Source organism: Hyperolius riggenbachi, chromosome 4 (genome assembly GCF_040937935.1).
Source record: "Hyperolius riggenbachi isolate aHypRig1 chromosome 4, aHypRig1.pri, whole genome shotgun sequence".
NCBI classification, from domain to species: domain Eukaryota; kingdom Metazoa; phylum Chordata; class Amphibia; order Anura; family Hyperoliidae; genus Hyperolius; species Hyperolius riggenbachi.
This window is the reverse complement of record NC_090649.1, coordinates 116,447,115-116,473,326: the sequence shown is the minus strand read 5'-3', so window position 1 is coordinate 116,473,326 and position 26,212 is coordinate 116,447,115. Positions and strand designations below refer to the sequence as shown.

The window sequence follows — 26,212 nt, the reverse complement described above, 5'->3', positions numbered from 1 at the left end:
ATTGATTGCATTTACGTCTTAAGTAAATCTTAAGTAAATAGACTCATGTACGCTGTGAGATGAGTATTGAATATTAATATGTTTATATAGAACACAGAACACATACAGCTCGTCCTGGCTGCTCACCGCAGAGCTCTGGAGAGGCTCAGCGGTAGTCTAGCTAGCACACCATCAGTGTGGTCAGGGGAATGCATTGCAACTCTTCTACATACTGGATCAGTCAAGTAGAGATTTTTTGACATGCAAACGTATCTCTAAAATAATAAGGCCTGCCTCGTATCTCATGCTAAGGTGCTTTTGCTTTGCCTATACACACACACACACACACACACACACACACACACACACACACACACACACACCAAACAAACACACACACACACACACACACACCACACACACACACACACCACACCAAACAAACACACACACACACACACACCACACACACCACACACACACACACACACACCACACCACACAAACACACACACACCACACAAACACACACACCACACACACACACACACACACACACACCACACACACACACACACACACACACACACACACACACACACACCACCACACACACACCACACCACCACACACACACCACACCCACACACACACACCACACCCACACACACACACACACCACCACACACCACACCACACCACACACACACACCACACACACACACCACACCACCACACACACACCACACCACCACACACACACCACACCACCACACACACACCACACCACCACACACACACCACACCACCACACACACACCACACCACCACACACACACACACCACCACACACACACACACCCACACCACACACACACACACCCACACCACACACACACACACCCACACCACACACACACAAACACACACACCACACCACACCACACACACAAGTTATACATACATCTATATAGAGATGTGAAGCTGGCACCATCCAATAGTATCATCGATTATCGATTGTACATAGCAGTAACAGAAAACAACGTTTCGGGGCGCAGCCCCTTTCTCGCCCCCGAAACGTCGTTTTCTGTGACTGCTATGTACAATCAATAAAAGAGCATGATACTATTGGATGGTGCCGGCTTCACATCTCTACATTGAGTATCCGCCTGGTGACCGGATAGCCGCGGCACACCCTGCTTGCCTAACTGGACGTTGTGCTGCCTTTTTCACACATACAGTACATACATCTATATCAATGGTCCTCAAACTAAGGCCCGCGAGCCGAATGCGGCCCCCTGAGGCTTTTTTACCGCCCCCCCCCCCACACAAAATGTATTACTTATAAATGCGGTTAGCTAATCTTTAAATATTGGTGGTCTGCATATAGAATAGCAGTACTGGCACCACCCATCCACGTGGTAGCCAGAAAGCAGTAATTCGCTGGTTTTCAATCAAATTCCACATCAGGTGACACTGCAGTCCAATTGGACTTCAGGCTGTCACATGGGTATGCTTCACTGTCTGGCCCCCAAAGACATCATTTTATGTATACTCTGCCCCCCCCCCCCCCCCTGCAGTCTGAAGTATGTTGACCAGGCCCTCGACCCAAAACGTTTGGTGACCTCTGATCTATATAGATCAGGCTTTCTCAACCAGGGTTCCCTGGAACTCCAAGGTTCCTTGAGTACTCTGCAGGGGTTCCTTGTCAATTTTTCCAATCGTGGGGGAAGTATAATAGAGCACATTATAATAGGTGGTACAAGGTAACAAGAAGCACTAAATTGGGGGGTCAGGAGACCGTATAATGAGTGACACTGTAATAGGACATAGTGAAATAAACAGCCACACATACTCCAAAATAAATGCAGGGCTTCCTCAAGATCAAAATATTGTTTGCAGGGGTTCCTTGAGATCCCAAATTTATTTTCAGGGTTCCCCCAGGGTAGAAAGGTTGAGAAAAGCTGATATAGATGAACATACAAACAAACCTGAACACACATATGTGTACATTCAAACATACACCCACATATATCCCTACACATACATACTTGGATACACCCTTAACCATCTTTCCCCTGCATCTTCTTTTATCCATCATTATTAATCTTATCCACCCTGTCCTACCTTTCCCACTCCTTATGTGTAGCCCTATTCCTTGCCCTGTCATGCGTCTTTCCCTCCTATTCCATCCAACTTTTTATTTCAATGACTCAAACCATATATTTTTTAGATGTGCCACGTTTTAGTATAACCACACCAAATTTCAGTCGGCGCGTTGTCTACCGTACATTCTTTCCAGAAGTTGCACGGACACTGCATCCATTGCCTAGTGCGGACCCACCGGAACATATCTGACAAAAGCTTGTCAGATATCTTATCGCAGCCACTCTCCCCACATCATACTGCGCCTGTGCTCATCCTTCGCTACTGCGCAGGTGTGGCCATACTCACCCAGGCTGGCTGCGCTTGTGCACAAAGAGGAGCACGGTCACAAATTCCCAGAGGTTACCGGCAAGCAGAGGTGGGGCTGAGGAAGACACTGGAAGCATCTTGAGGATCCAGAGGCTCCCCTCTTCCTCTCTCTTTTGTGTTCCAGACTGCCTCAGGATTTATATATCCACTAATCTCAACTTCACATATATCCAAATAACTGTTGAAAGTTCAGAACTCTTTTATTAATCAGTAATCATAAAACATTATGTGCTCAAATGTAGCAGCTCCAGCAGCACTTCGCCATACCACTAAGGTCAACTTGTCGCATCCATTATGATACATATGGGTTCACATCTGGAAATGAAAGTGGAGTGGCAGCTGTGCCCTGCGACTTTGACCTTCTGGCTTCTGTCACTCACGCTCTCTCTGCAACAACTTTGGTCACTTTATAGATTACATCATGTAAACAAAAACATACAAAGATAATTAAAACAATCACTGTTCTAATCAGACTGCTTATGTTTCTTGGCGACCCTACAGAGACCTCCTGATTTGTGAACAGATCTGAGAACCATAGGGCTTGCCCGTCCTGATTGCGAGTACAGCTAATGTGACCCTTGTCCCTTCTGCACTGAACTTTGAACTCATCCACCCATGCCTATTCAGCTCTGTGCAAGTAACAGTAGACTTCTCAAGGTCTTCAGTACAGACCCACTTGAAGCATTCATTTGCACTTTGACACTATCAGACCTGTAGATATTTTGGAGCAACGATTCAGCTTGGACCTGCTGATCAGTCTGGCAGCTTCTGTAGAGGCACAGGTTATGTACACATGTAAAAAAATTTGGGGGACTGACAGTGGCGTAGCTAAGTATGGGCCCAGGTGCAAGTTTTACATGGGGCCCCCCAAGCACTCTATACATAACAATTGATACGGCACACCAAAACCTGCCAAGGACAACCACAGTGTCAGAGGTGCAACAAGGGGATGGGGAACAGCTTGTTAATGATTACAAGTATTTAGAGCATCTATACAAGTGATTATTACCAGTACAGGACCAATAGAGAACTAACACTGTGTTTGAGGGAGGGCCCATGGGGCCCCTCTGGCCCAAGGGCCCCAATGCGGTCGCAACCTCTGCAACCCCTATTGCTACGCCACTGGGGACTGAAGTTCCTATTTCAAAAACATGCTGGGTTTTTCTTAAGCTGGGACATTTATTTATTTATTTATTGTATTTATAAAGGAATGATTATTATGTAGTAATGCAAGTATACATTCTATATGGATTCATTATACTCCGCTTTCCTGGTAGGACTCAGTTTCATCCATACTCATTCCACCTATACCCCTGCTGGAACTCAGTGCAAGTTGCTGTGATAGTGGGGTAAGAATCTGATGTATGCAAACAAGAAACTACAAATATAAAATAACAGGAATCCGTTTAGCAACCCAGCAGTCTCCTTTTCATACTTGTTAACGCAGATCGCAATTGCCTAGCTGTACAGAGTATATTGTGTTGTCACTTAACTGTCCATAAAATAGGCTCACAATCTAATCCCTACGATAGTCAGATGTCTATGTATGTATTGTGTAGTGCATGTATCGTAGTCTAGGGCCAATTCAGGGGGAAGCCAATTAACTTATCTGTATGTTTTTGGGATGTGTGAGGAGACCGGTGAGCCCCATGCAGACAAAGGGAGAACATACAAACTCCGTGCAGATAGAACCTTGGCTAGGATTCCAACCGGAGACCTAGCGCTGCAAGGTTAGAGTGCTAACCACTGCGCCACTGTGCTTAATCAGTCAGTCCTTCAGAACAAGAATATAAATTCCTATGCGCTGATATTGTCTTGGGGAAAAGTTTCTTGCTATAAAGCGCTTGCAGTCTTTTAGTGACATCATTTTCCTGTCTTTGTGATGTCATTTTCCTATTTTTGGTCTTCATGATGTTATTTTCCTATTTTTGGTCTTTGTGACGTCATTTTCCTATTTTTGGCTTTTGTGATATCATTTTTCGGTTTTTGGTCTAAGTGACGTAATTTTTCTGTTTTTGGTCTTCATGATGTTATTTTCCTATTTTTGGTCTTTGTGACGTTATTTTCCTATTTTTGGCTTCTGTGATATCATTTTTCTGTTTTTGATCTTTGTGACATTATTTTCCTGTTTTTGGTCTTTGTTGCTTGTTTTGACACAATAAGTGTTTTGCACACGCCTTGTCAATAATTTCTTTAATTCCTTTACCATTTCCATTCCCCATTCCTCCCCCCATCTGCACTAATCACCTATTATTTGCCATTCACTCATCAGTGCGGCCGTCGCTATTATGGTGATTACAAGTTGATAGCCCTTAATTGTGAGTGCGTTTGTCTGGGTGTGCGGCGGGAGCGTCACTTTATCCCGTTACAGCCTCACATCCATAATGAAGTAGCGTTCAGTTTGAATATGAGTCTGCGTAGGGCTAATTAGGCTCTTTATGCCATTCTTATTTATTATTTATTTATTTTCACATCAGCTGTTTCCTTTTCTATTACCAGCTCTGTGGTTTTTTTTTTTACGCCATTATCTCTACAGATGTCATGTGCAATCTACAAACAGGCGTTTTCAGAGCTTCCTGCCACTGTAGAGAATGAGGGCAAGCTTAGACTTCCAACGGCACCATTCTCTGGCTTCACATAAAAGGGGAGGAAATAAAAAGTTTTTTTTTTTTTATTTTAAGCCATTATTATTCTAATGAGGCTCAGAGAACATAGCTTATGACAGGTAGGAGCTGCTGGCTCTCCTCTCTGTCTGCCAGTACAGTTTGCTGCTGTAAGTCTTAAGACTTTACTCAGAAGAGGGCTTTCTGAAAACAGGAAACTGATCAATGAGTGCGCTGCAGGAGCGGATCGTTCCCCGCGTCAGACATTTCTGGAGGTAGGGTCTGACGGCAATACAATATATTCAGGGATTTCCTTGGATCGGCACCAAAGTACATTAAAACACTGGATTGCTAGTAGCTTGGTTTACAAGAATTTTTCTAGAAAAGAACATTTTTTTAAATCAAATTTTAACAGAAAGTATAAATCCGGCCTCGAGTAAGCAATGTCTTGATATACGAGCAAAGAACTTATATACGCGTCACATCATCCCAACTGAGCCAGTGGTTCTTCCCCCTTTGACGCTGCAGGATTGTACTTAATTGTACTTAATGTGAGTGTAGGGACTGTACAATGGCACACTCCTATGAAATCCTCACAAGGAGTCAAAAGCAACTGTCTTTGGATAAGTTTCTTGTTAAGGGCCATTTCAGAGGGGCAACTGTTGGCGTCTGTGCACATTGTTTACTGCCAGAATCCACTACGTCTCTACATTGAGATGAATGGCAGCGTTCAACTCAACGGACAACGAGTTTACTGTCGATTGCTGGGGATTGCTCAAACGCCGCAGTTGATCAAATTTTCCAAAATGCTGAGTGTAGCGACGGCTTCATTAGCGGTTCCGTGTTACCTTAGGGGCTGAAAACGCAAAAAACAACAACAAAATGCTTTTCTGCTAAACGATTTTCAGTACCAGCAAAGTGTTTAGCATCATCTATATGAGCTGTCGGGACTCGGCAGCCACCACCATTCCCTCCCCCACCTTCCACATCGCAATCCTAAAGCACCTCCAAGGCTTCTGGCAAAAAGGCCACTGCAGTGTTTTTGTCTTATTTTACTTGGGATTGGGTTTAACAATTTTGGCCATTTCTTGGCACACACCTGATTTATACTGCTGTATATACAGTATAGGGTACAACAGGATAAATGCTGTTTGTTTTCTTTATTCTATTTTTTTACATCATTTTCAGTGCCCACTGTAGTGTCTTATTACTATAGTATCATGCTACAATATAATGCAAGAAAAGGAAAATAATGGATCATTTTCATGCTTATAGTGATAACATGTTTGCAGCAAGAGGGATCTGTTCACTGTTAGCCAATGACTAAAGCAAAAAGTTTTGAGCATGGACTAGATATGGTCAATAATTCATGCTTGAATGCAAACTATTTGCATGGAATTTTCAGGCAAGTTAGGATTATTTGCATCTCATTGACTATCCCTAGCGTGGACCATACCATTTATGGACTGACTCAATAGAGTTATAAATCAGTAAGATTTCCAGCCGCTACAAAGATAACTTCAGACTTTCATACTTTCATAGTAAACTGAATTGTAAAGTGATTTTAAGATTCAGCTCAGTATGAAAGCCTGAACAATAAATCTCTATAGCATTTCAAAAGCTCACTCTCACTCTATTGAGTCAACAAGTAAATGGTATCATTTGTACTTAAAAAAAAAAACCTTTAGCTTTAATCGGTGACTAATGTAGTACATTTCCCTACTGCTGCTAACTTGCTAATGTAATAAGCTGCCCTTTTCTTTTTTTAAACAGCAGTTGTGAGAAATGTTTCTGATTTTGGCTCCCAGAACAGTCTCCCAATAGTGATTAGGAACACCTACAGGGTCTAAAGCAAATTTGAAAAAGGCAAAATATATAAAAAAAAAAACAAAAACAAAAACACACTGCTCTTAAACAGTAGTTCACTAATGCTACCCAAACACAGTAGAATAGATGCTTGTCTTGCAACATCTCACAAAACCCACACACTGGGGCGTGGCCACGCCCTCTGCCACCTATGTGACTACAAGCCAGCCCCTGCTTCAATGTAGAACAACCTAGTGATATTTGGTGTATGAGAGATTGTATATATGTCGATTTAAGTAACATGCAGAGAATTTATTTGCTGGATTCCTACCTAGTGGCTGAATAGTGTACTGGTTAAGGGCTCTGACACAGGACACTGTTCAGTAAGTAGACCTTTGGGCAAGACTCCCTTACACTGCTACTGCCTGCTGAGCACGCCCTAGTGGTTGGTGCTTTGAGTCTGTCAGGAGAAAAGCACAATATAAATGTCTTCAGTTTTTAATTTTAGCTTTTAAAATAATAAACACTAGCAGATTTGTGCCTGTTGGGCATGGGCTATTCACAATAACGTTTGATCATAGATCTGCTAGCAAATTGGTGCCTTTTGGGCATGGCTGAAGTACATATAATAACAGGATGCTGGGAAATGCTGATTGGAGGGAAGGGATGTGGGCGGAGACCGGAGCTATGGAGGAGGCGGGAGAGCGGCAGAAACTGCCAGATGCAGATGTAAACAGCCGGCTGCGGCACACTGTGTGTCGACAGCTTAGCGTTTGATTTATGGAGGGCAAGCAGAGCGCAGGGGGGCCCAGGGGGAGCAGTATAGCAACAGAGGCTGGGCAGTAAATGCAGACCCAGCCTCTGTGTGCTGATAGCATTCACCATGGGTTCTCTTTAAAAGTAACTTCAGCTCCGTCTTCTGACGGCGCCGAAGTTACTCCCTGTGCGCTGCTATAGCTGTAATTCCTATTACGGCCTACGGTGGCGCCGGCTGTGCCCAAGTCTCCTGTGCTGGATTCACTGCGTTCGACTTAAATCACACACATTTTTCCTGTACTTCCATCAAGTCTGAAAAATACAAATGTGACACAACACAAATAATAGTTACTTTGTATACTTTATAGTTTGGATGCGCCCGATATGATAAAACGCTTAATAGTGTGTATCAGTTTAAAAATGAAAGCTAGGCTTCAATTCATCAAGCATTACCACATTCAGTAATGCTGAAAACAGATGATTTTTTTGGAGCATTTTGTAAAATATCAATTCATCAAGGCTGTTACCGTATGGAAAGCAGAAATTACAGAGCAGTGAGGTAAATTAGCAAATTGTGCAGTGAACACCTCAATAAATATCAGCAAATGTCAATTCATGAAGATCAAAGCATGCGTTAAAGCCCAGTAACATGTTCGATGATTACCAGCAGCTTTGAAGTGTCGAAAACCAGCTTCAGTATATGATAACACATGACTGATAGGAGCAGAGAGCCAGGAGCAACAGCCTCTGTCTCCTGCCAGTCCCTCTGATAGGATGCAATAGCTTCTGGGGAGGAACATGCATCTATACCCCCCCAGGAAGCAGAGCAGAAAGCCTGTACAAAAGAAGTTTCCCCCGCAGCCCATCAGACATTTAACCCTTTAGGTTCCTGTTTGAAGATGCAGAGGAGCTAGTGTGGACATCACCTAAGCATGGCATGTTTAATGTTTCTTAGAAGTTCACCTAAACTGTGGCAATAAAATAAAATGTTAAGAAAGACTGATAGACATATTCAGAGGGAGCTTAGGTAGTATAACAAGCATGTACATTCTAAAGGGATGTCTGGGTTGCCTTTTACTATTGTAATGCCATCACTGCACGGAACAGCTTGTAACTAAACAGAGACAACTCCACACTCTTCTGCTGTTACCTAACAGATTTTTGTTAATTGAAGCACATTTTTGGGTAAATTACCAAACTTCGAACGCACCTGTGAAAATCTTGATGAATTAGCAGAAAAAAAGTCTAAAATACCAAATGTGGTATTTTGTCGAATTGTTTTTTTTTTTTTATCAAACAGCGTTTGATGAATTGAAGCCATAATGTTGGTCTTATTTCTTCTGAAGAATTGGCCAAAAATACAGAAAAAATAACTTTTATTGAGCACTATAAAGGACAACACGTGTCTTGGGTTATAGCCCGCTTCATCAGATCAGTAGAACAACAGTTACATTGGGGTCTATTCACAAATACATTGTATGTGCGCAAGTGTCTGCAGACATAAACCAAAAAGTTTTTTTAACTGGCTTATGTTCAGCAGGTTTGAGTTGTATTGCATTGCTTCTGGATGTAGCTAAGTGTATCCTGACACTGAGAGCCCAGCTGATAGCAGAGATGGGAGCTACCTGGATGGGGTTAAGTGTCGAGTGCTTCTGTGTTCCTGATTGGGATAAGAGACAGGGAGCGGGAGAGACTGCTCCCCCCATCTTCTCCATGTCAGGATATGAGTCTTCTTGAGGTAACCTGAAAAAGGAAATTAATAGAAGCTGGTGGAATAACCACTTTTTCAAGCAATTTCCTTTTGGAGATATGGTCTTTCTAATCTTTATTGAAGCCCTTTAACCTGTCACTCACCGCTCCATTCCAGATATTAGCACATGATGAGGAGAAATTGATTGCAGAGTCGGGAGCGCTGCCGCTGCAAGCATTTTTTCACCTTTCATCAGCGGAGAAGACAAAATGCTGCCTAAATGGCAAGAACATGATCACAAGCCTCTGAAAATAGACTTGTATTGCATGGCTTGTATGCACACAGAGGCGGCAGGCATTGGCTGAGTGCTGAGAATACAGCCTGTCAGCCGGCCATTGTTTCCAAATGAAAACAGCAGCCTCATCAGGAATAAGATGCCTGCCCTTTGTGAAATTAAGAGATTTTTTACCTGCAGTACTTTTGTATATTTGGTCAGTGGCATAACTACATGGGACCCCCCAGCAAAACTTTGATGGTGCCCCCCCTTCCCAATGTTCCCACCCCTTTCCTTGCCTTCGCTTGGTGCCCTCCACAGTCCTGGGGTCCAGCTCACAAGGGTCATAAAACAACTGTGGCCATCATGATCTTCACACCCATAACAAGTGTAGCCACAAAACCACCTGATCTGAAGGATGGACCCCTGTATAGGAGGAAGGGAAGGTTAGTAGGTGTGGCCCTCCACAGCTATCCCCCCCCCCCCAATCTCCTCCCCCCCGCAATCGCTGGGACTGCTCCCCGCACATTACACCCCTGTATCCGTAGTCATTTTAAAGGACCACTATAGTGAAACATGTAAAATGCATTCATATAAATATGCATAAAATGTATAATTGGCCAAGAAAAAAATGGTAAAACTCTGACAGATCGAACCGGTTTTTGGACTAATCCATCACGTTTTTCTTTATTTTCAAAATCACTTACAGAATGTCAGTTGCTCAGTCCAACTGCCAAAATAGTGTGGTGTGGGTAGGTAGGGAGGCTGGCTGCCATCTTTGTATAGCTCTTTTCCATGGAGTGCTTTTGTACAGAATACAGAAATTACTGAGATTCCCCCATGAGGAGATAATCTAGCCCAAAACTTGTCAGATTTTTACTGGCTACTGTAAGGGCAACTTTGGAGAAAATTATATTATACTGCATGTTACTCTGGAAGGCATGTACTTATTATTATAAGTATGTGTTTTAATTTTTTTCTTTAATGATAGTGATCCTTTAGGCTGGTTTTACAGTGGGACGTTAAAGTCCCATGTTAGAGCAGCCAGTAACGCAGCCTAACTCACAGCACTGTAAAATCAATGTGCTGTTCACAGTGCACACGTTGCGTTAGGGTATAACGCTGCACGTTAAATGAAGGTGCAGCATGCTGTACGTTATACCCCATAGAGCTGTGTTAGATTGTTTGCACATGCTCAGTGACTAGCCACATGGCTAATTAATATTCACTGCACTGTGGTGACTCCTGGTGGGACTCGTAGTGTTGTCCAGATCATGAACGAATCGTTCATTTGATCCGGATCTTTTTTGTGAGTGGAATCATCCAGATCATCACAATGAAAGATTCGGTTCACAGTGGATGTCTGTCTGGAAGAAACAGGAACATACAGAGTGTACAGTGCACGGAAAGTGGTGTCCTGCTAGTCACTTCACCCCCAGTCTGCTTCCCTAGTAAAATGATTCAAATGATTCGGTTCAAAGATCCGGATCTTTTCAATGATCCCATTCGAATGATCCGAATCCTTAAAAAGATCCGGACTTCCTATCACTAACCTGGAGCGGCTGCTTTGAGAGCCGAATAACGCGGCTCAATCTGACGTCCAACTTCAACACCACCACGCGTTGCATTTGGGCACGTTTGGCGACCTTAACGTCCCCTAAAACACAACGTCTTGGTGTGAAAGTAGCCTTAATTGAGCAGTACAGCAATAGGAGCAAATGACATAGTTACTGTATGTCTCAAACTGTTCACTGGCGGACAGTCCCTCATGTACCTACCTTGCGGGTCGACGAGGTCCTTCAGTAGTGCACAGGCCACAGGTGCGTTATCAAGAACAATGTAGTCATGACTTCATGCGCAGAGCATCCCTGGCCATGGGCATGTGATCAAGGATTGTGCCACCGGGCTAGCGCACTACTGACTAACCGTGCTGACCTGGAAGCAGCCCTGAGGTAGCTACATGGGCGATTGTTTGTGACATCACTAAATATACACTTATCTCTAAACGCATAGGGGCAGTTTTCCTCCCTTCTTGCTCTGACAGTTGGTACCATGAAAAAAGCTACTAGTAAAGTGTTAACCTTTGCACTTGAAGCTTGCACTTGCAGCAATGTATAACACACAGCAAATAACACTGCCAAATACAGTATAATCTCCTTCTAATAAACTCGGGTGTAGTAAACATTCAGGTATAGTAAACTACTTCTCCAGGTCCTGCCCAATCTTCATGATACAGTAAGTCGATACAGTAAGTCTATTTTGGGAGGCTGGGAGCAATGCTTAGTATAGTAAACCCAGATATAACAAACATTTGGGTACGGTAAACTACGTTTTTGGCCCCTATGTGATGCCGACTCCGGATATAGTAATAAAGTTGGGTGATGGATGCATCATACATCAGTGTGATACCAATGATCTCGGCTGCTCTCTTCACACTGGCAGTTGAGCTGATGCCTGAATGGGGTGCAATGAATGGGGTGCAATGAATGGGATGGGATGCAATGCAGCACTGATGTTACTTTTTAGCAGGGATGCACATTTAGTGGACGGACTACAAGGTCTAAAATACCTTATGGCTGGATAGCCAGGAAACACAAATCCGAGGCAGGAGCTCTGAAACCTCCGCAGGTGGCACTTAGCACGGGTTGGACTGCATGATGATTGGCTGCATTTTGTAGAGATGTTGCATGATTGGCCCAAGTGTGAACATAAAGTTTTGTCTTATCCAGCTGCGATTTGTCCAACCTGGGATGCGTGTTGCCTGGCTATGCAACCCTGAAGTATTCTAGACCCTGTAGTCCACCAGATGTGCATCCTTGCTAAAGAGTAACAGCGGTGCTATCCGCTATTGTATGCAACAAGTATTGTTTGCTACAAGTAAGACAAAGGGGGTCCCTTTGCTAGCCCAAAATGTCCAACTGTGGCGGTCACTGTATACTCTGGCCGCCTGCGTGTCTCTGTGTGTGGTCTGGCTGATTCTTTGGTGCTGATCGCTAGTGGTACATTTTAGCCATTGAAAAAAAAAGAAAAAAAAAGGTTTGTAAAAGAGTTGTTTTAAGTTTGTGTTTTCAATACTATGTCAGAGTTCAAATCACATAGGCAGTGTTGTTACAGGAGCCATGTTGCAGCCACGATTATTCCCTTGCAGACACTTTGATTGACTCAGGGAACACATGTTTCCAGTCCCCACTTCCAGATGTGTCAGTCTCGGCAGTATTACACACATTTATGGTGGCGACAGTGACGGGTGACGTAGTAAAATATAACTTTGCTGTCAACGAGACAAACAGGACGTTGTAATATGTTTAGTGGTCTGTGAGTGGTGAAGAAAAAGGATTGTATCACAAATCTAAGTTTATTTCATTAGGTGTGAAAAAGTGAAGTGTACAGAAGCCCTCAGACCTTCATACTCCAGCATTCTCCAGGTTTCAGCCCATCTGTTGGCTGAAGAGAAATGCAGATGGACCATGGTACTGACACACACATGCAGTGTGAGCTCCAGTTCTGGCCGTTGTAATGGACAAACCTTGTTTTTACCTTGACAAAAAGCACCAGAAAATCAGGTTAACAGCAATGAAAGGGTTACAGCCGGTGCAGGTTTGTTCTGTATATCAGGATACATATTTACTAAGTAGTGTTAAGTCGCTGTACATGCTCTAGTGTTGACACAGCCAGAAGAGTAGAAATCAATAGGACCACAAGTAAACATATCTTGAGCTCAGCTTGTCAGGCACAGCTGCCTCGATTCTGATAGTGTCCTTGAATGGAGGATGCCGGCTGGCTGACTGGCTGTCCATGTTTAGACACGACAGTCTGACTTTGTCTGACCTTCAGGCTATCGGCCCAGAGGTGACCATTAACGGTGATGTCATAACTATTCGTTTGAGGAGTTCTGCTTTGATCTTTGGCCATTAAAATGACATGTAGCAAGATGATCAGAGAATCAGTGATAGGAACACTTAAAGAGGAACTGTAGTGAAAACAACATAATGACTTATTGATTCATTTTTAAATTATCTTGTCAGTGTTCCATTGTAAAACGTTTCCTCTCCCCGTTTTACATTCTGAAATGTATCACTGGTGGTGACCTCTTTAGTTCTGCCAGGTGATCTGTGCGAAATGTTCGTCATGCTAGGAATACACGTAACTATTTTCTGGCAGATTTACCTGTCTGATCGATTTTCCAGTCAATTTTCCGTTCACTTCTATGGAAATATATCGGAAAATCGATCTCCAATCAGATCGGACCTGTTGGAAATAGTCAATCTGGCAGGTAAATCTGTCAGAAAATTGTATCGTGTGTACCTAGCATCACTTAGAGATCTATACACAGAGGGAGATATTGCTTGCTGGGCAGTTGTAAAAAAAGCCATTATTTCCCACAATTCTACAAGGTTCACAGACAGCAAACTGTCAGGACCAAGGTCATGACATCATACTGTGGGAGGAGTTTCACCTCAGCCATACAGACCCCTCTGATGATCTATTTGAGAAAATGAAAATATTTCTCATGGGAAAGAGGGTATCAGCTTTGTGTTGAAATGACGTTTAATCCTTGATTAAAGTTCCTCTTTTAATAATAAATGTTTTATCTTCTGTTTCTTCTTCCCAGCCTGCCCGGCCGGCATGTTTAAAGCCAATCAGGGATTGGGGATTTGCGCTCCGTGTCCCGCGAACAGCCGCTCCACCGCCGAGGCCTCGCCCATCTGCATCTGCCGGAATGGATACTATCGGGCTGATTTCGATCCGCCGGAGTTTATGTGCACCAGTAAGTGTTGAGCAGAATAATACAATGCAGAAAGTATATTGGAATGTATAAGACATATAGGCTTCCCCCGACTGCTCTGAATGTATTTGCAGGAATAATTGATAATTGCACCATTGCTTTTACCTCCTGCTGGGTTGCCACACAGATCATTCCCCTGCCTCCCACACGCCTTAGCAAGCAACAGCAGGTCCCTTGCCCTCTGTTATTTCTGCTCCGTGGGCTACAAGCAAAATTAAGAGATTTTACACAGTTATATTGTTTAAAGAAAAAATACACGTCCATCAACTTCAGCAGAATGGAGGAAAAAACAAAACTCGGAAATGCCTTAGATTTGCACACCTTTTTAATTGGTTTTCTAGTTTTTACCTATAGGTGGAGCTTCAAGATAAACTTGAAATCGTAGCTCCTGGTCCAATGTTAAAGCGGACCTGAACTCAGAACTTCCTCTCTGCTCTAAAAGATAAGCAGCAGCATAATATCCTTTAAAGGAAAACATGTCTTTGTTACAACTGATACAAATCCTGCAGTAAATCTGTGTGTCTATTTCTGCTTTCATATAGGGTTAACATCCTGTGTTTACAACTTAGCTGCTCTGCCGAGGCAGCCAGTGTCCTGTACAAAAGTTCAGGTCCACTTTAAAAGGAACCCGAGGTGAGAGACATTTAGAGGCTGGTATATGTATTTTCTTTTAAACAATGCACATTGCCTGGCTGTACTCCTGATGCTCCGCCTCTAATAGCTTTAGCCATAGACCCTGAACAAGCATGCAGATCAGATATTTCTGACAGAAATCTAACAAGACTAGCTGTATGCTTGTCACAGGCGTGTTATTCTGACACTGCTCACCACAAAGATCAGCAGGACTGCCAGGCAACTGGTATTGCTTAAAAGCAAACACATATGACAGGTTCCATATCCATCTCATCTTGGGTTCCCTTTAAATGTGTTTTACCAATTCATGCAATATTATTAGCCTGGGGAGGGGGGGGGGGCTCTCTGGCTGAGGGGATTGGGGGTCCTACCAGTGCCATTGTAACCTGCACTGGACAGGGAACTCTTGGGCCTCAGGGCTGCCACCAGAGGGACTGACATAAGTGACCCAATTAAGGTTTGGGTCCTGTGAAACGCATGCTTAGTACTGGGGACGATCAAAGAGATGCAAATATTTCTGAGTTTATGCAAATTTCTATTTGCACACATTTGCTTCAACTTGTAAGTATTTGCATATTATTGATCATCCCTACTTAGTACTTTACAGCACCCTCTTTTGGTGTGCAAGACGTGGAACCACCTGTAGTGACCAAGCAGCGCTGTCACTGATGGCACCGTGTGCCTAGCAACCTCCTGTAACATACATTGTGTCCGGCATCCCTGGTCCAATGCCCATCCCCTTGCAGGCAGCAGCCAATCATCACCTGTGGTGATTCCTTATCTCACACAATGCAGTGCGTGCCCCACAACATGTCACTGAAGAGGTGGGACCAGCATATGGTTTTAGCGCAGTGTTGTAATTTATGATTTTCTTTTACTACCAAAAAAAATGGGGAATTGGTTACAAGTACTCTTCTGATATGGTTTTACTTAGCAGTTTTAATATATATATATATATATATATATATATATATATATATAGGGGGTTTTTTGGAGGGGGAAGCAGTATTTTTTGACACTCGCCCTGGGAGCAATTTAACCTAGAAACTGCACTGGATGTCTCTGTGTATATGTGTATCCGTGTGTGCGTGCGTGCGTGCGTGCGTGCGTCTATGTGTGTGTGTGTGTGTGTGTGTGTGTGTGTGTGCGCGTGCGTCTGTGTCTGTGTGTGTACCACTGATAAAAAATGGAGAATTGGTTACAAGTACTCTTCTGATATGGTTTCACTTAGCAGTTTTAATATATATATATATATATATATATATATATATATATATATATATATATATATTGGGGTTTTTTTGGGGGGGGGAAGCAGTATTTTTTGACACTCGCCCTGGGAGCAATTTAACCTAGAAACTGCACTGGATGTCTCTGTGTATCCGTGTGTGTGTGTATGTGTGTGCACCTGCGTGCGTGTGTGTGTGTGTGCGCGCGCGCGTGCGTCTGTGTCTGTGTGTGTACCACTGATAAAAAATGGAGAATTGGTTACAAGTACTCTTCTGATATGGTTTCACTTGGCAGTTTTAATATATATATATATATATATATATATATATATTGGTTTTTTTTGGGGGGGGGAAGCAGTATTTTTTGACACTCGCCCTGGGAGCAATTTAACCTAGAAACTGCACTGGATGTCTCTGTGTATATGTGTATCCGTGTGTGTGTGTATGTGTGTGCACGTGCGTGCGTGCGTGTGTGTGTGTGTGTGATGTGTGCGCGTGCGTCTATGTGTCTGTGTGTGTACCACTGATAAGACTTTTCTCAACTCGACACACTCAGACAGTGACAGTGAAAAGGTTCTCAGCAATGCCCACTTATGACAGTCTATTTAATAATTGTTGTTACGCAATGCAGAAAATGCCATTTTTACATACATGAGCCAAATGAAATCCACCAGTGCAGAATTGGATGATGATTCTATAAGACATTTTACAGTGTGAGCTGATAAACTGCACAGAGAGCAGCATAGGATGGAGCAGAATTGTTGCAGCAGATAATGTGCAGAATATTAACCGAGGTGATCCTATCCGAGTCACTGGTCATACAGAGTCAATGTGCTGCCTGCTCTGACACATTGATCACTAACTGCCTGTGTAACACAGATGTGATCCTATCCGAGTCACTGGTCATACAGAGTCAATGTGCTGCCTGCTCTGACAGACTGATCACTAACTGCCTGTGCAACACAGATGTGATCCTATCCGAGTCACTGGTCATACAGAGTCAATGTGCTGCCTGCTCTGACAGACTGATCACTAACTGCCTGTGCAACACAGATGTGATCCTATCCGAGTCACTGGTCATACAGAGTCAATGTGCTGCCTGTGTAACACAGATGTGAGGAGGTGAGGGTATGGAGGATGGAGAGGAGGTTAGAGTGCGGAGGGTGGAGAGGAGATGAGAGTGCGGAGGGTGGAGAGGAGGTGAGAGTGCAGAGGATGGAGAGGAGGTGAGAGTGTGGAGGGTGGAGAGGAGATGAGAGTGTGGAGGATGGAGAGAAGGTGAGAGTGCGGAGGGTGGAGAGGAGATGAGAGTGCGGAGGGTGGAGAGGAGGTGAGAGTGCAGAGGATGGAGAGGAGGTGAGAGTGTGGAGGGTGGAGAGGAGATAAGAGTGTGGAGGATGGAGAGAAGGTGAGAGTGCGGAGGGTGGAGAGGAGATGAGAGTGCAGAGGATGGAGAGGAGGTGAGAGTGTGGAGGGTGGAGAGAAGATGAAAGTGCAGAGGGTGGAGAGGAGATGAGAGTGCGGAGGGTGGAGAGGAGGTGAGGGTGGAGAGGAGGTGAGAGTGCGGAGGATGGAGAGGATGTGAGAGTGCAGAGGATGGAGAGGAGGTGAGAGTGTGGAAGAAGGAGAGAAGGTGAGGGTATGGAGGATGTAGAGGAGCTGAGGGTGCGAACGATGGAGAGGAGGAGATGGTATATAGAGGATAGAGAGGCGTTGAGAGTGCGGAGGATGGGGAAGAGGTGAGGCTATGGAGGATGGAAAGGTGAGGATATGGAGGATGAGGAGGAGGTGAGAGTACGGAGGATGGAGAGGGAGTGAGAGCATGGAGGATGGAGAAGAGGTGAGGGTATGGAGGATGGAGAAGAGGTGAGGGTATGAAGGGTGGAGAGGAGGGGGCGGAAGGTGGATTTGATCAGTATGTATAAACATGTAAAAGGGCTCTGTGGAAGATTCATGTTTAGTTCAAGGTCATCACAGAACACATTAGAACAGAACCTACAGTTGATAGAAAATAGATTTAATCTCAAGCTGTGAAAAGGGTTGTTTACCATAAAAGCTGTGAATCTGTGGCGGTAGTCTTTCACAACAGCTGATTTTATCACATAGTTTAGACAAGTTTAAAAAAAAGGATTAGATGTTTTGAAGGGATAAAAACCAAAGTTATTTCAATTTATGAAAATAAACAATTGTATGTTGATGCAGGGATTTATCTAAATGGCATTTGGAGATCAGAAAGTATTAATTCTATCCTTATTAGCACCAATGAGGAGAAAAACTAATTCTAACGTGCAATTTTCCTCTGACCCTGAAAGAGAAAGAATCTGAGCCTATCAGAACCAACTGTGCTGATCAGTTAGCTGGCAGCTGGTTAATGAACCAGCAGATTTGATTACAGTATCACACGCACCAATTGCATGACATCAGACCAACATAGATCTGACAATTGGATTGGGCAAACCACCTGATATCAGTTGCTTGTCAAGTTGTTTGCACACGACCAAACGCCTAATTATCGTCCAACAGACTAAAGTCAGATAATAATCACGCTGCAGGTTGGTCCGTGTGTACTTAGCTGTAGCAATAGTTGTGTGACAACTGATGCCATGTCACCACATCAGATCTGTCAGTGGGTAGTGGTGCCTGTAAAGGCCAAATTTGACTATTAGCACATGTGCCCCACACTTCATGTGTGAGCAGCCTATTTCATTATAGAATAGCTGCACATCTTTCTTCTCCCCCCAGGCCAAATCATTCCATATACAGCAGCCTACATTCAGTATATGGAAACTATGCTCTTCTGTGTTCAGCAGTCATCCTTATTTTCTATGTTTAGACCTATATATAGACCATCCCCCCACCCTCATTTACATGCTTCCCCAACACACAGCATATATGTGCAGCATGCCCCAGGGTTGGTCATGGCTTATTTGGCTTTCACCGCAGAAATCTGCCCTGAATCCTGCCTAGAATTGTCACTACATCTTAGCGATGCATGCCATTTACTCTGTTATACTGACGCTATATGCTGTATTTCTTTGTGATACATAATGTAAGCATCTCAGGCCTGCTGGTAACTTTCTGATCAGGATGCCAACACACAACTTGTTTTGCTGCAGATCTTAGGAGAGCAGCTTGTGTTCTGCAATGAAACACATTTATTATCTCCCTGGAAGCCCTCCCTGACCTCCTTTCATAGCTCTGTACGATTATCAGGGAAGAGAATTTACAAATTTGCCATCTAAAATAACACCGGAGCCATCTTTTTTACTTCCATCCCAAAAGGTTAGGCCACAGCTTTCATGTAATATTAATAGTATTATTATTACTTGGAGAGTTGAGAAAGCTCATTGCTGGTTAACTATAATGATGCTGGAAGTTCCACAACAGATACTGTTATTTCAGCACAGCCAGGGCTATATTAGCTCTTACCTGCTGGGGTGCAATGGGGAAGCACTTCATATGTAGTTGTCTCCCGTGGCAACAGTACGCTGCATGATAATACAGACTGAATGGTAACTGATTGAAAGCATCAGGGCTCTGTTCCACCCAGCATTATTTTGCTACAGACTACAGTGTTTGGCCTAGGCATAGTTCAACTTCCTATCTCAAGTCCTCATGCCCATCTTACAATATAAGTCACTAGTAGACCCAAGCCCGTTTCAAAACCGGCTCTAGGTCTGTGTTGAAACCCTACCTCTCCTCCCTTCCTCTTCCTTCCCTCTCATCCTCCCGTGACCGCCGCCACCGCTGCACAGTCTGCCGCACAGTCACCTCGGGACAAAACGCGGGACACACACACACAGGAAGTGCAGGGATGGGACGCAGAGACAAAGGGGTTTTATAATAGAGGATTTGCATTGATTAGTCAGATTGCACAGGAATGCCCATACCTATGTTTGCATGAGATTCCACTGAACACTGCAGTTTGCACACACAACCCAATAGCATACTGGTAGTGAGATGCTGCTTACTACTCCCTGCAGCCTGGAGGCAGGAGGGTGTGTGGCCAAACTGCAAATCACCTGCTTCTTCCTGTTGGGTTCGATGGAGGGTGTGGTTATTTATTTTTATTTATCCCAAAACTCACTGTGAATGTGGCAATTAACAGTACAATCCAACGGCTGATCAATCATTTCCAATTGCCATGGTAATCGATTAGAAATAATCAATCGTACCCATTAACGGCCAAATTCCTGCTTGCCTTTTCAATCAGATCAATGGAATCCATCAATTTTTTGAATCAAACCCATCGATCTGATCAAATTGGTTAGCGGGCATGACCAATCATTTACAATCGATTACCAATGCAATTGGAAATGATTGATCGATTGTACCATAAATGGGCACCTTAAAAGATGGATTATGACAAGTTCCAGTACCCCGTAAACACAACCCAAGAACCCCCAGGGCTACACATACCACATATTGAGAACAGGGGCGTAACTACAAATCATATAATCCCCCCCCCCCCCCCCAATCCCTTTCAATTTTCACAGTTTTTTTTGGCTACATTTGGTGGCCCTCACAGCCTGGGGACCATCTTGTGATGTTCATAATACACAAAACATGTAGACATTGTATTCTTCATATCTAAAGCATGTATGGCCACAGAAATCCCTGATCTGAAGGTTGGATGGATCCCCTTTATCGAAGTTGTGAAGTGGTATTTGCCCCTCTTCCCCCTCCCTCCCCTGCAGCTTCCCTCTAGTTATGCCCCTGGTTGAGAACCTCCTAGGCTCTGAAGCGAGAGAATAACATGATTAATACATTTTATTAATGCTGTTGAGTGTCTGGCCAGACATCTGTAGGCCATTCTTGGGCCATACCAACATCCTGAATCCAGGTCAAACTCTTTCAACCTATATCAGTCCTTTTGCGAATGGAGCTTTGTAATTATAAAACATCTAGTGAAACCACCCTCTAGTTATCTTAATTTATGTGGCAAAAATCTTGTCGGATGGGCCTATAAACCTATAGGCTTGCTCCGTCTGTGAAATATTGGTTCATCCCACCACTCATCTCAATTGTTTATGACTGATGATAGGTAGACATTAATAAACTTCCTACATACATCAACACATCGCTAAAGGAAACCAGCTTGTGATATGATCTGGCAGCCTGGATTTTTTTAAACGGTGCAAGCAGTTTTCCAGGAGAAGCCGGCTGCATGATAATGAGGCTGGCTGAGTGCTGATGGACAGGTTATCACTGAGATAAGTTGTGTCTGCCTTCTGTCTGCACATTTAAGTTCCATCATGAAAATGTCTATACTTAAAGGGAAATTACCCCTGCGCTGAAATAAAGCAATCCCGTCAGCTCTACAGCTTTCTGGAAAGAACAATAAAAAATGCCTGACTACATTTCCCATAATCCCTGTATTCCGGTAGAAACCATGTATCAATGCGAAGAGGTGGGACAATGTGGTTCTCAGGAAGTGGATGGTGAGCAGTTTGTAATACCTCATCTGCTGACAGGAAACAGGATAGGTCTGAAGTCTGTATAGATAGGCAGATTCAGAGGCAAAGGTCATACTTATTCTATTTACCTCATTTGACATATTTGCTTTCAGCATTCGCCATTTTCAGTTTGCCTCATAGAAAAACGTCTGATCAGTGTCGCATTGTTGATTGCTTCTGACATCTGCAGCAAATCCCTGAGGCCCCTTTCACACTGGGATGTTTTTGTTGCGTCACTTTATTTTACCGCAAGGTGACGCTAAAGCAACGAAAATCTATGGAACGTCATACCTGCTGTGATGCGATGCAATGCGATGCCCTGGAAGCGTCGCATTTGACACGAAAGCAACAGCGTGTTACCGGCCGACATTCGCGGCAACCGGAAGTCGGGTAAATCTATGGCAATGGAAATAATTTTAAATTTGTTGCAGTGCGTATGCGCGAAAGCGTATTTTTTTTTTCAATATACTTGACGTGCTAGTGAGTCTCTTTTCTTGCTTGGCTTGCAGCCAGAAAGGAGATAACGTCCCATGCCGCGGTAATCTACGCAGGCAGTTTTTGGCAAAAATGCAAGTTTCTAGTGTCAAACTGGTCCCAGGCTACATTCACAGTGACTTGCCGCACTGCAATGCACTACCTGCATGAATTTCACAGTGCGTTGTGGTGTATGGGTATGCAGCATCCCAACGCACTGCATGCAGTACCGCAAAACATGCACTTTAACCACTTAAAGAGAACCTGAACCGAAAATAAAAAGTCAAAATAACCATACACAGGTCATACTTACCTCCTGTGTAGTCTATTCCTCAATCTCTTTCTCCTCTCCTGCATCCTGTTTGTCCACTCTGATCAATGGAATTCTCTGTCCTCCATCTTGAAAATGGCCTTACCCCATAACAGCTTCCTGGTCAGCACACTGTTAAACTGTAATATCACCCACTTGAGCGAAAAATGGACATTACCTTGCACATTCAGTTGTAACTGACAGCTACTGATGTATAACTGACAGCAACGGTTATATTTCAGTTCTGACAAAATATTGTCAGAACTGGAAGGGATCACTGTAGGAAGAAAATGGTGAACTTCTGAGAGGAACTGGCGGCGAGGTTAGTACGTAATATTCATTTGCAGCTAAGTCATGTGTTTATTTTAAATCATTTTACTCACTACAGGTTCCCTTTAAGGACAAGCAGGCATTTTAAAACGTCCTGCTGGAGCCTGTTACCGGCTCCAGGATGTTTTTATAAGTTAAGCAGCGCTGCTGCTGCTGCTGTGCGTGTGTGCACGTGCCCGCTCCTGCGCATGCACATGCATTCCCGCGAGCATGCACAACATAGAAAAAAATACACCTTTATTTCCAAATAATATATTGTCACCATACTTTGTACTAGAGACATAATTCAAATCTTGTGATAACCAGGACAAATAGGCAGATACAATGTGTGGGTTTTATGTACAGTAGAGTGTTTATAATAAAACTATAGGGGATGAAATTGGAGAAATAGTGTATTTTTTACCTTGTTTTTTCCCCTTTAAAATGCATAGAAAATAAAGTAATTACTGAAAACAAATATCAACCCCCAAAAAGCCTAATTGGTGTTGAAAAAACAAGATAAAGATCATTTCATTGTGATTAGTAGTGATTAAGCTATTTGCAAATGAAAGGGATGAGCACTGAAAGGTGAAAATCGCTCTTGTCCGTTAGAGTAAAAACCCCTTTGGGGTGAAGTAGTTAACAGGGACACTGAAGCATGCTTTTCAATGACTGTATGCTTCACTGTATGTGACGCAATGCACAAATAACATGCAACAGCGCCCTCCCATTTGGTTGCATTCCTTCTGTAACAGCAAACATAACGCCCACTGTGAACACTACTCTGGCCTTGTCCTTTTAACACTAACATGAACCTCACATACAAAGTGACTACATCAGCGTGAAAGTTTAACTTATAACTTTCACATAGCAGAGCAGTATAGAAGCTGCCTTGCTGCTTCCTCATCCCAATCCTGCCCTCAGACCTCTTCCCCATCAACACAGCAGCCTACACAGATTTAAGGGCTACCAAGCATTTTTGGTAGTGTTTTCAAAACCGCTGCCGCCTGTGAAAACGCTTGGCTAATGTATCTCAATGGGATGGTGCACACCAGCGGTTTGAGGTTTTTAGCAAACCGCAAACATGGCTCCTGCAGCATTTTTGCGGTTTGCAGATGCGTTTCTGCCTCAATGTAAAGTATAGGAAAAGCTCAAACCACTCTGAAAAACAGCAGATCAGAGCAGTTTTCCAGGTGTTTTTGTTACAGAAGCTGTTCAGTAACAGCTTTACTGTAACAATATATGAAATCTGCTACACAAAAACGCTCCAAAAAACGCTAGAAATGTTTAGAAAATCTCTCTAAAAGTCCATTCACACTTGAGCGGGAATTGCGCAATTCCCGCTCACCGCAAACCGCAATCGTTTTTTTTAAAAACCGTTAGCCATTTAATCCTGTGGCAGTTTTTTTTTTTCACTGCCGCAACCGCGACGTTTTGCGGTTAGCGTTAACCACAAACGCGTTACATGCAACGTATTGCCGGCGATTCCCAAGCGATCCCGATTACCATGTATAGAACCGCTAATGGTGATCGCTCCCAAAACGCTACAGTGTCTAGTGATTTTTCCGCATTAATCACGGAAAAATCACTCCCGCAAAACCTTCTGGACTGGGTCACTGTGAGTAAATATGAAATTGAGCTCATTGTACTGTTGTTATAGCGTTTGTGCAAGCTGTTCAAAGAGAAGTGGCTGGAGTTGTAGACTAGGCACAGCTTTTTTATTATACTGGTGCGCAAACATATGGGCTTCACTGCATAATCATATCATCTTACTGAAGCAAAATACAGATTGCAGCATATTTGCATCAGAGAAGTTACGCTAACGTTTAAAAATAGCACTGCAATTGAACAAATCAGCCCCCAAGCCGTCCTGAAGGCCCAAAGAGGGTTTTACAAATTTGGCCCTACCCCCCCTTGTAACTGGACTCGGCCTCTGCACCATAATAGAAGCCTGCCTGTTGGAGTTATTTTAAATATTTTTGTGCGCACAACAGGTGTGTTTTAATGAATTCATAACTAGACTTTGCTTGAGCATCTGATGTATGGGCATATATCTGAACCTCGTGTGTTCCAAATGTGGACAGATGGATGAAGCTAGTAAGAAGTTTATTTTTTTTTTCTTCCTTTGCCTAAAGGAGGGGGGCTGGTACTTTGCAAAAATCTGCATATTAACCAGTCATCTGAACAGTTAACATGCAATTGAACATATGTTACACTTTCTGTATGCCACAACAGAAAGCGTTGAACTATATTATCTCCATTCTGTAAACAAGAAATATTTAGTTTACATGTATGTCAATTGTTTTTTGTTTTGTTGTCTTGAAGTGTTTGCTTTTGTTTACAGTATTTGTGTATGTTTTTATTTATGTGTGTGCTTTTGTTTACAGTATGTGTGTGTATGGGTGTGCTTTTGTTTACAGTATGTTTGTGTTTGTATGTATACGTGTGTGCGTTTGTTTACAGTATGTTTGTATGTATGTATGTGTGTGTGCTTTTTTTGTGTATCTTTATGTGCTCTCATTTCCCAGAGGAAAAGTATAGCAACCTGTATGTATTTAGAGCAGGGGTCTCAAACTCGCGGCCCGCGGGCCATTTGCGGCCCTCGATACAATATTTTGTGGCCCTCGCCGGCAAAAGCTTTCTTATAGTTCGCTTCAGTGCTCCCAAGTAATCCGCCGCATCCCCTCCGCTAAACGAGGGCTGCAGAGCCCCCAAATAGCCGGGGGGTCAATCCGCCGGCATTTCCTGGAAAGGGCAGAGCTTTCAGCTTCAGCTCTGCCCCTCCTGACGTCAATCGCCGCACGGATCGCCGCCTCTCCCCGCCCCTCTCTGTGAAGGAAGAGTGAGAGGGGCGGGCAGAGGCGGCGATGCACCGCGATTGTGAAATTCCTTATGCGGCCCAACCTCATCCTGACTTTGCCTCCTGCGTTCCCCAGGTAAATTGAGTTTGAGACCCCTGATTTAGAGAGTTTAGCATGTCTAATTCCCCCTCATATGTGTCTAATCACAAGTTGTAATTTGATATACTTGCCATTAGTTTATTTTGGAGCCTTATCACATGATTGTCCCATTAGGAACAATGGTGCCATATTAAAAACTCTACCTGATTTGATGTATCCCTTTGATGTATTTTACTAGCAATTAAGCTTCATTAGGCGAGGCAAGCAAAGAAAGAAGCTTTGCACTGACAGCTACACTGATTGAAAAAATTATTTTTTCTCATATGTACATCTCTCTATTAATAGGCGATGTGTAATGGTGCTTTAAAAGGGTACCTGAAAGGCTTAGGCCCTTTTCAGACTATGTGCGTTCCTAGCCGTTTTGAGGGAATGTGTACGGGTACAATATACGCATAGAAACGCCTATCAATGCTTTCCAATGGCCTCGTTCACATGTGTGCGTATGAGACACATACATTTCTCATCCGCATTG

The 26,212-nt window shown here is 43.4% G+C and overlaps 1 protein-coding gene across 6 annotated transcripts in view; it reads left to right on the top strand.

Moving 5' to 3' along the window:
- Positions 1-26,212, top strand: part of EPHB1 (EPH receptor B1) — a 436,698-nt gene that overhangs the window by 244,336 nt on the left and 166,150 nt on the right. For all 6 annotated transcript variants that reach the window (XR_011031350.1, XM_068280414.1, XM_068280411.1 and 3 more), the window contains one exon: positions 14,196-14,351. Coding sequence is in view for 5 of the 6 variants with exons in the window: in XM_068280414.1 (XP_068136515.1) it covers positions 14,196-14,351 (156 nt within the window). In the remaining variant the exon portion in view is untranslated. The remainder of the gene's footprint in view (positions 1-14,195; positions 14,352-26,212) is intronic.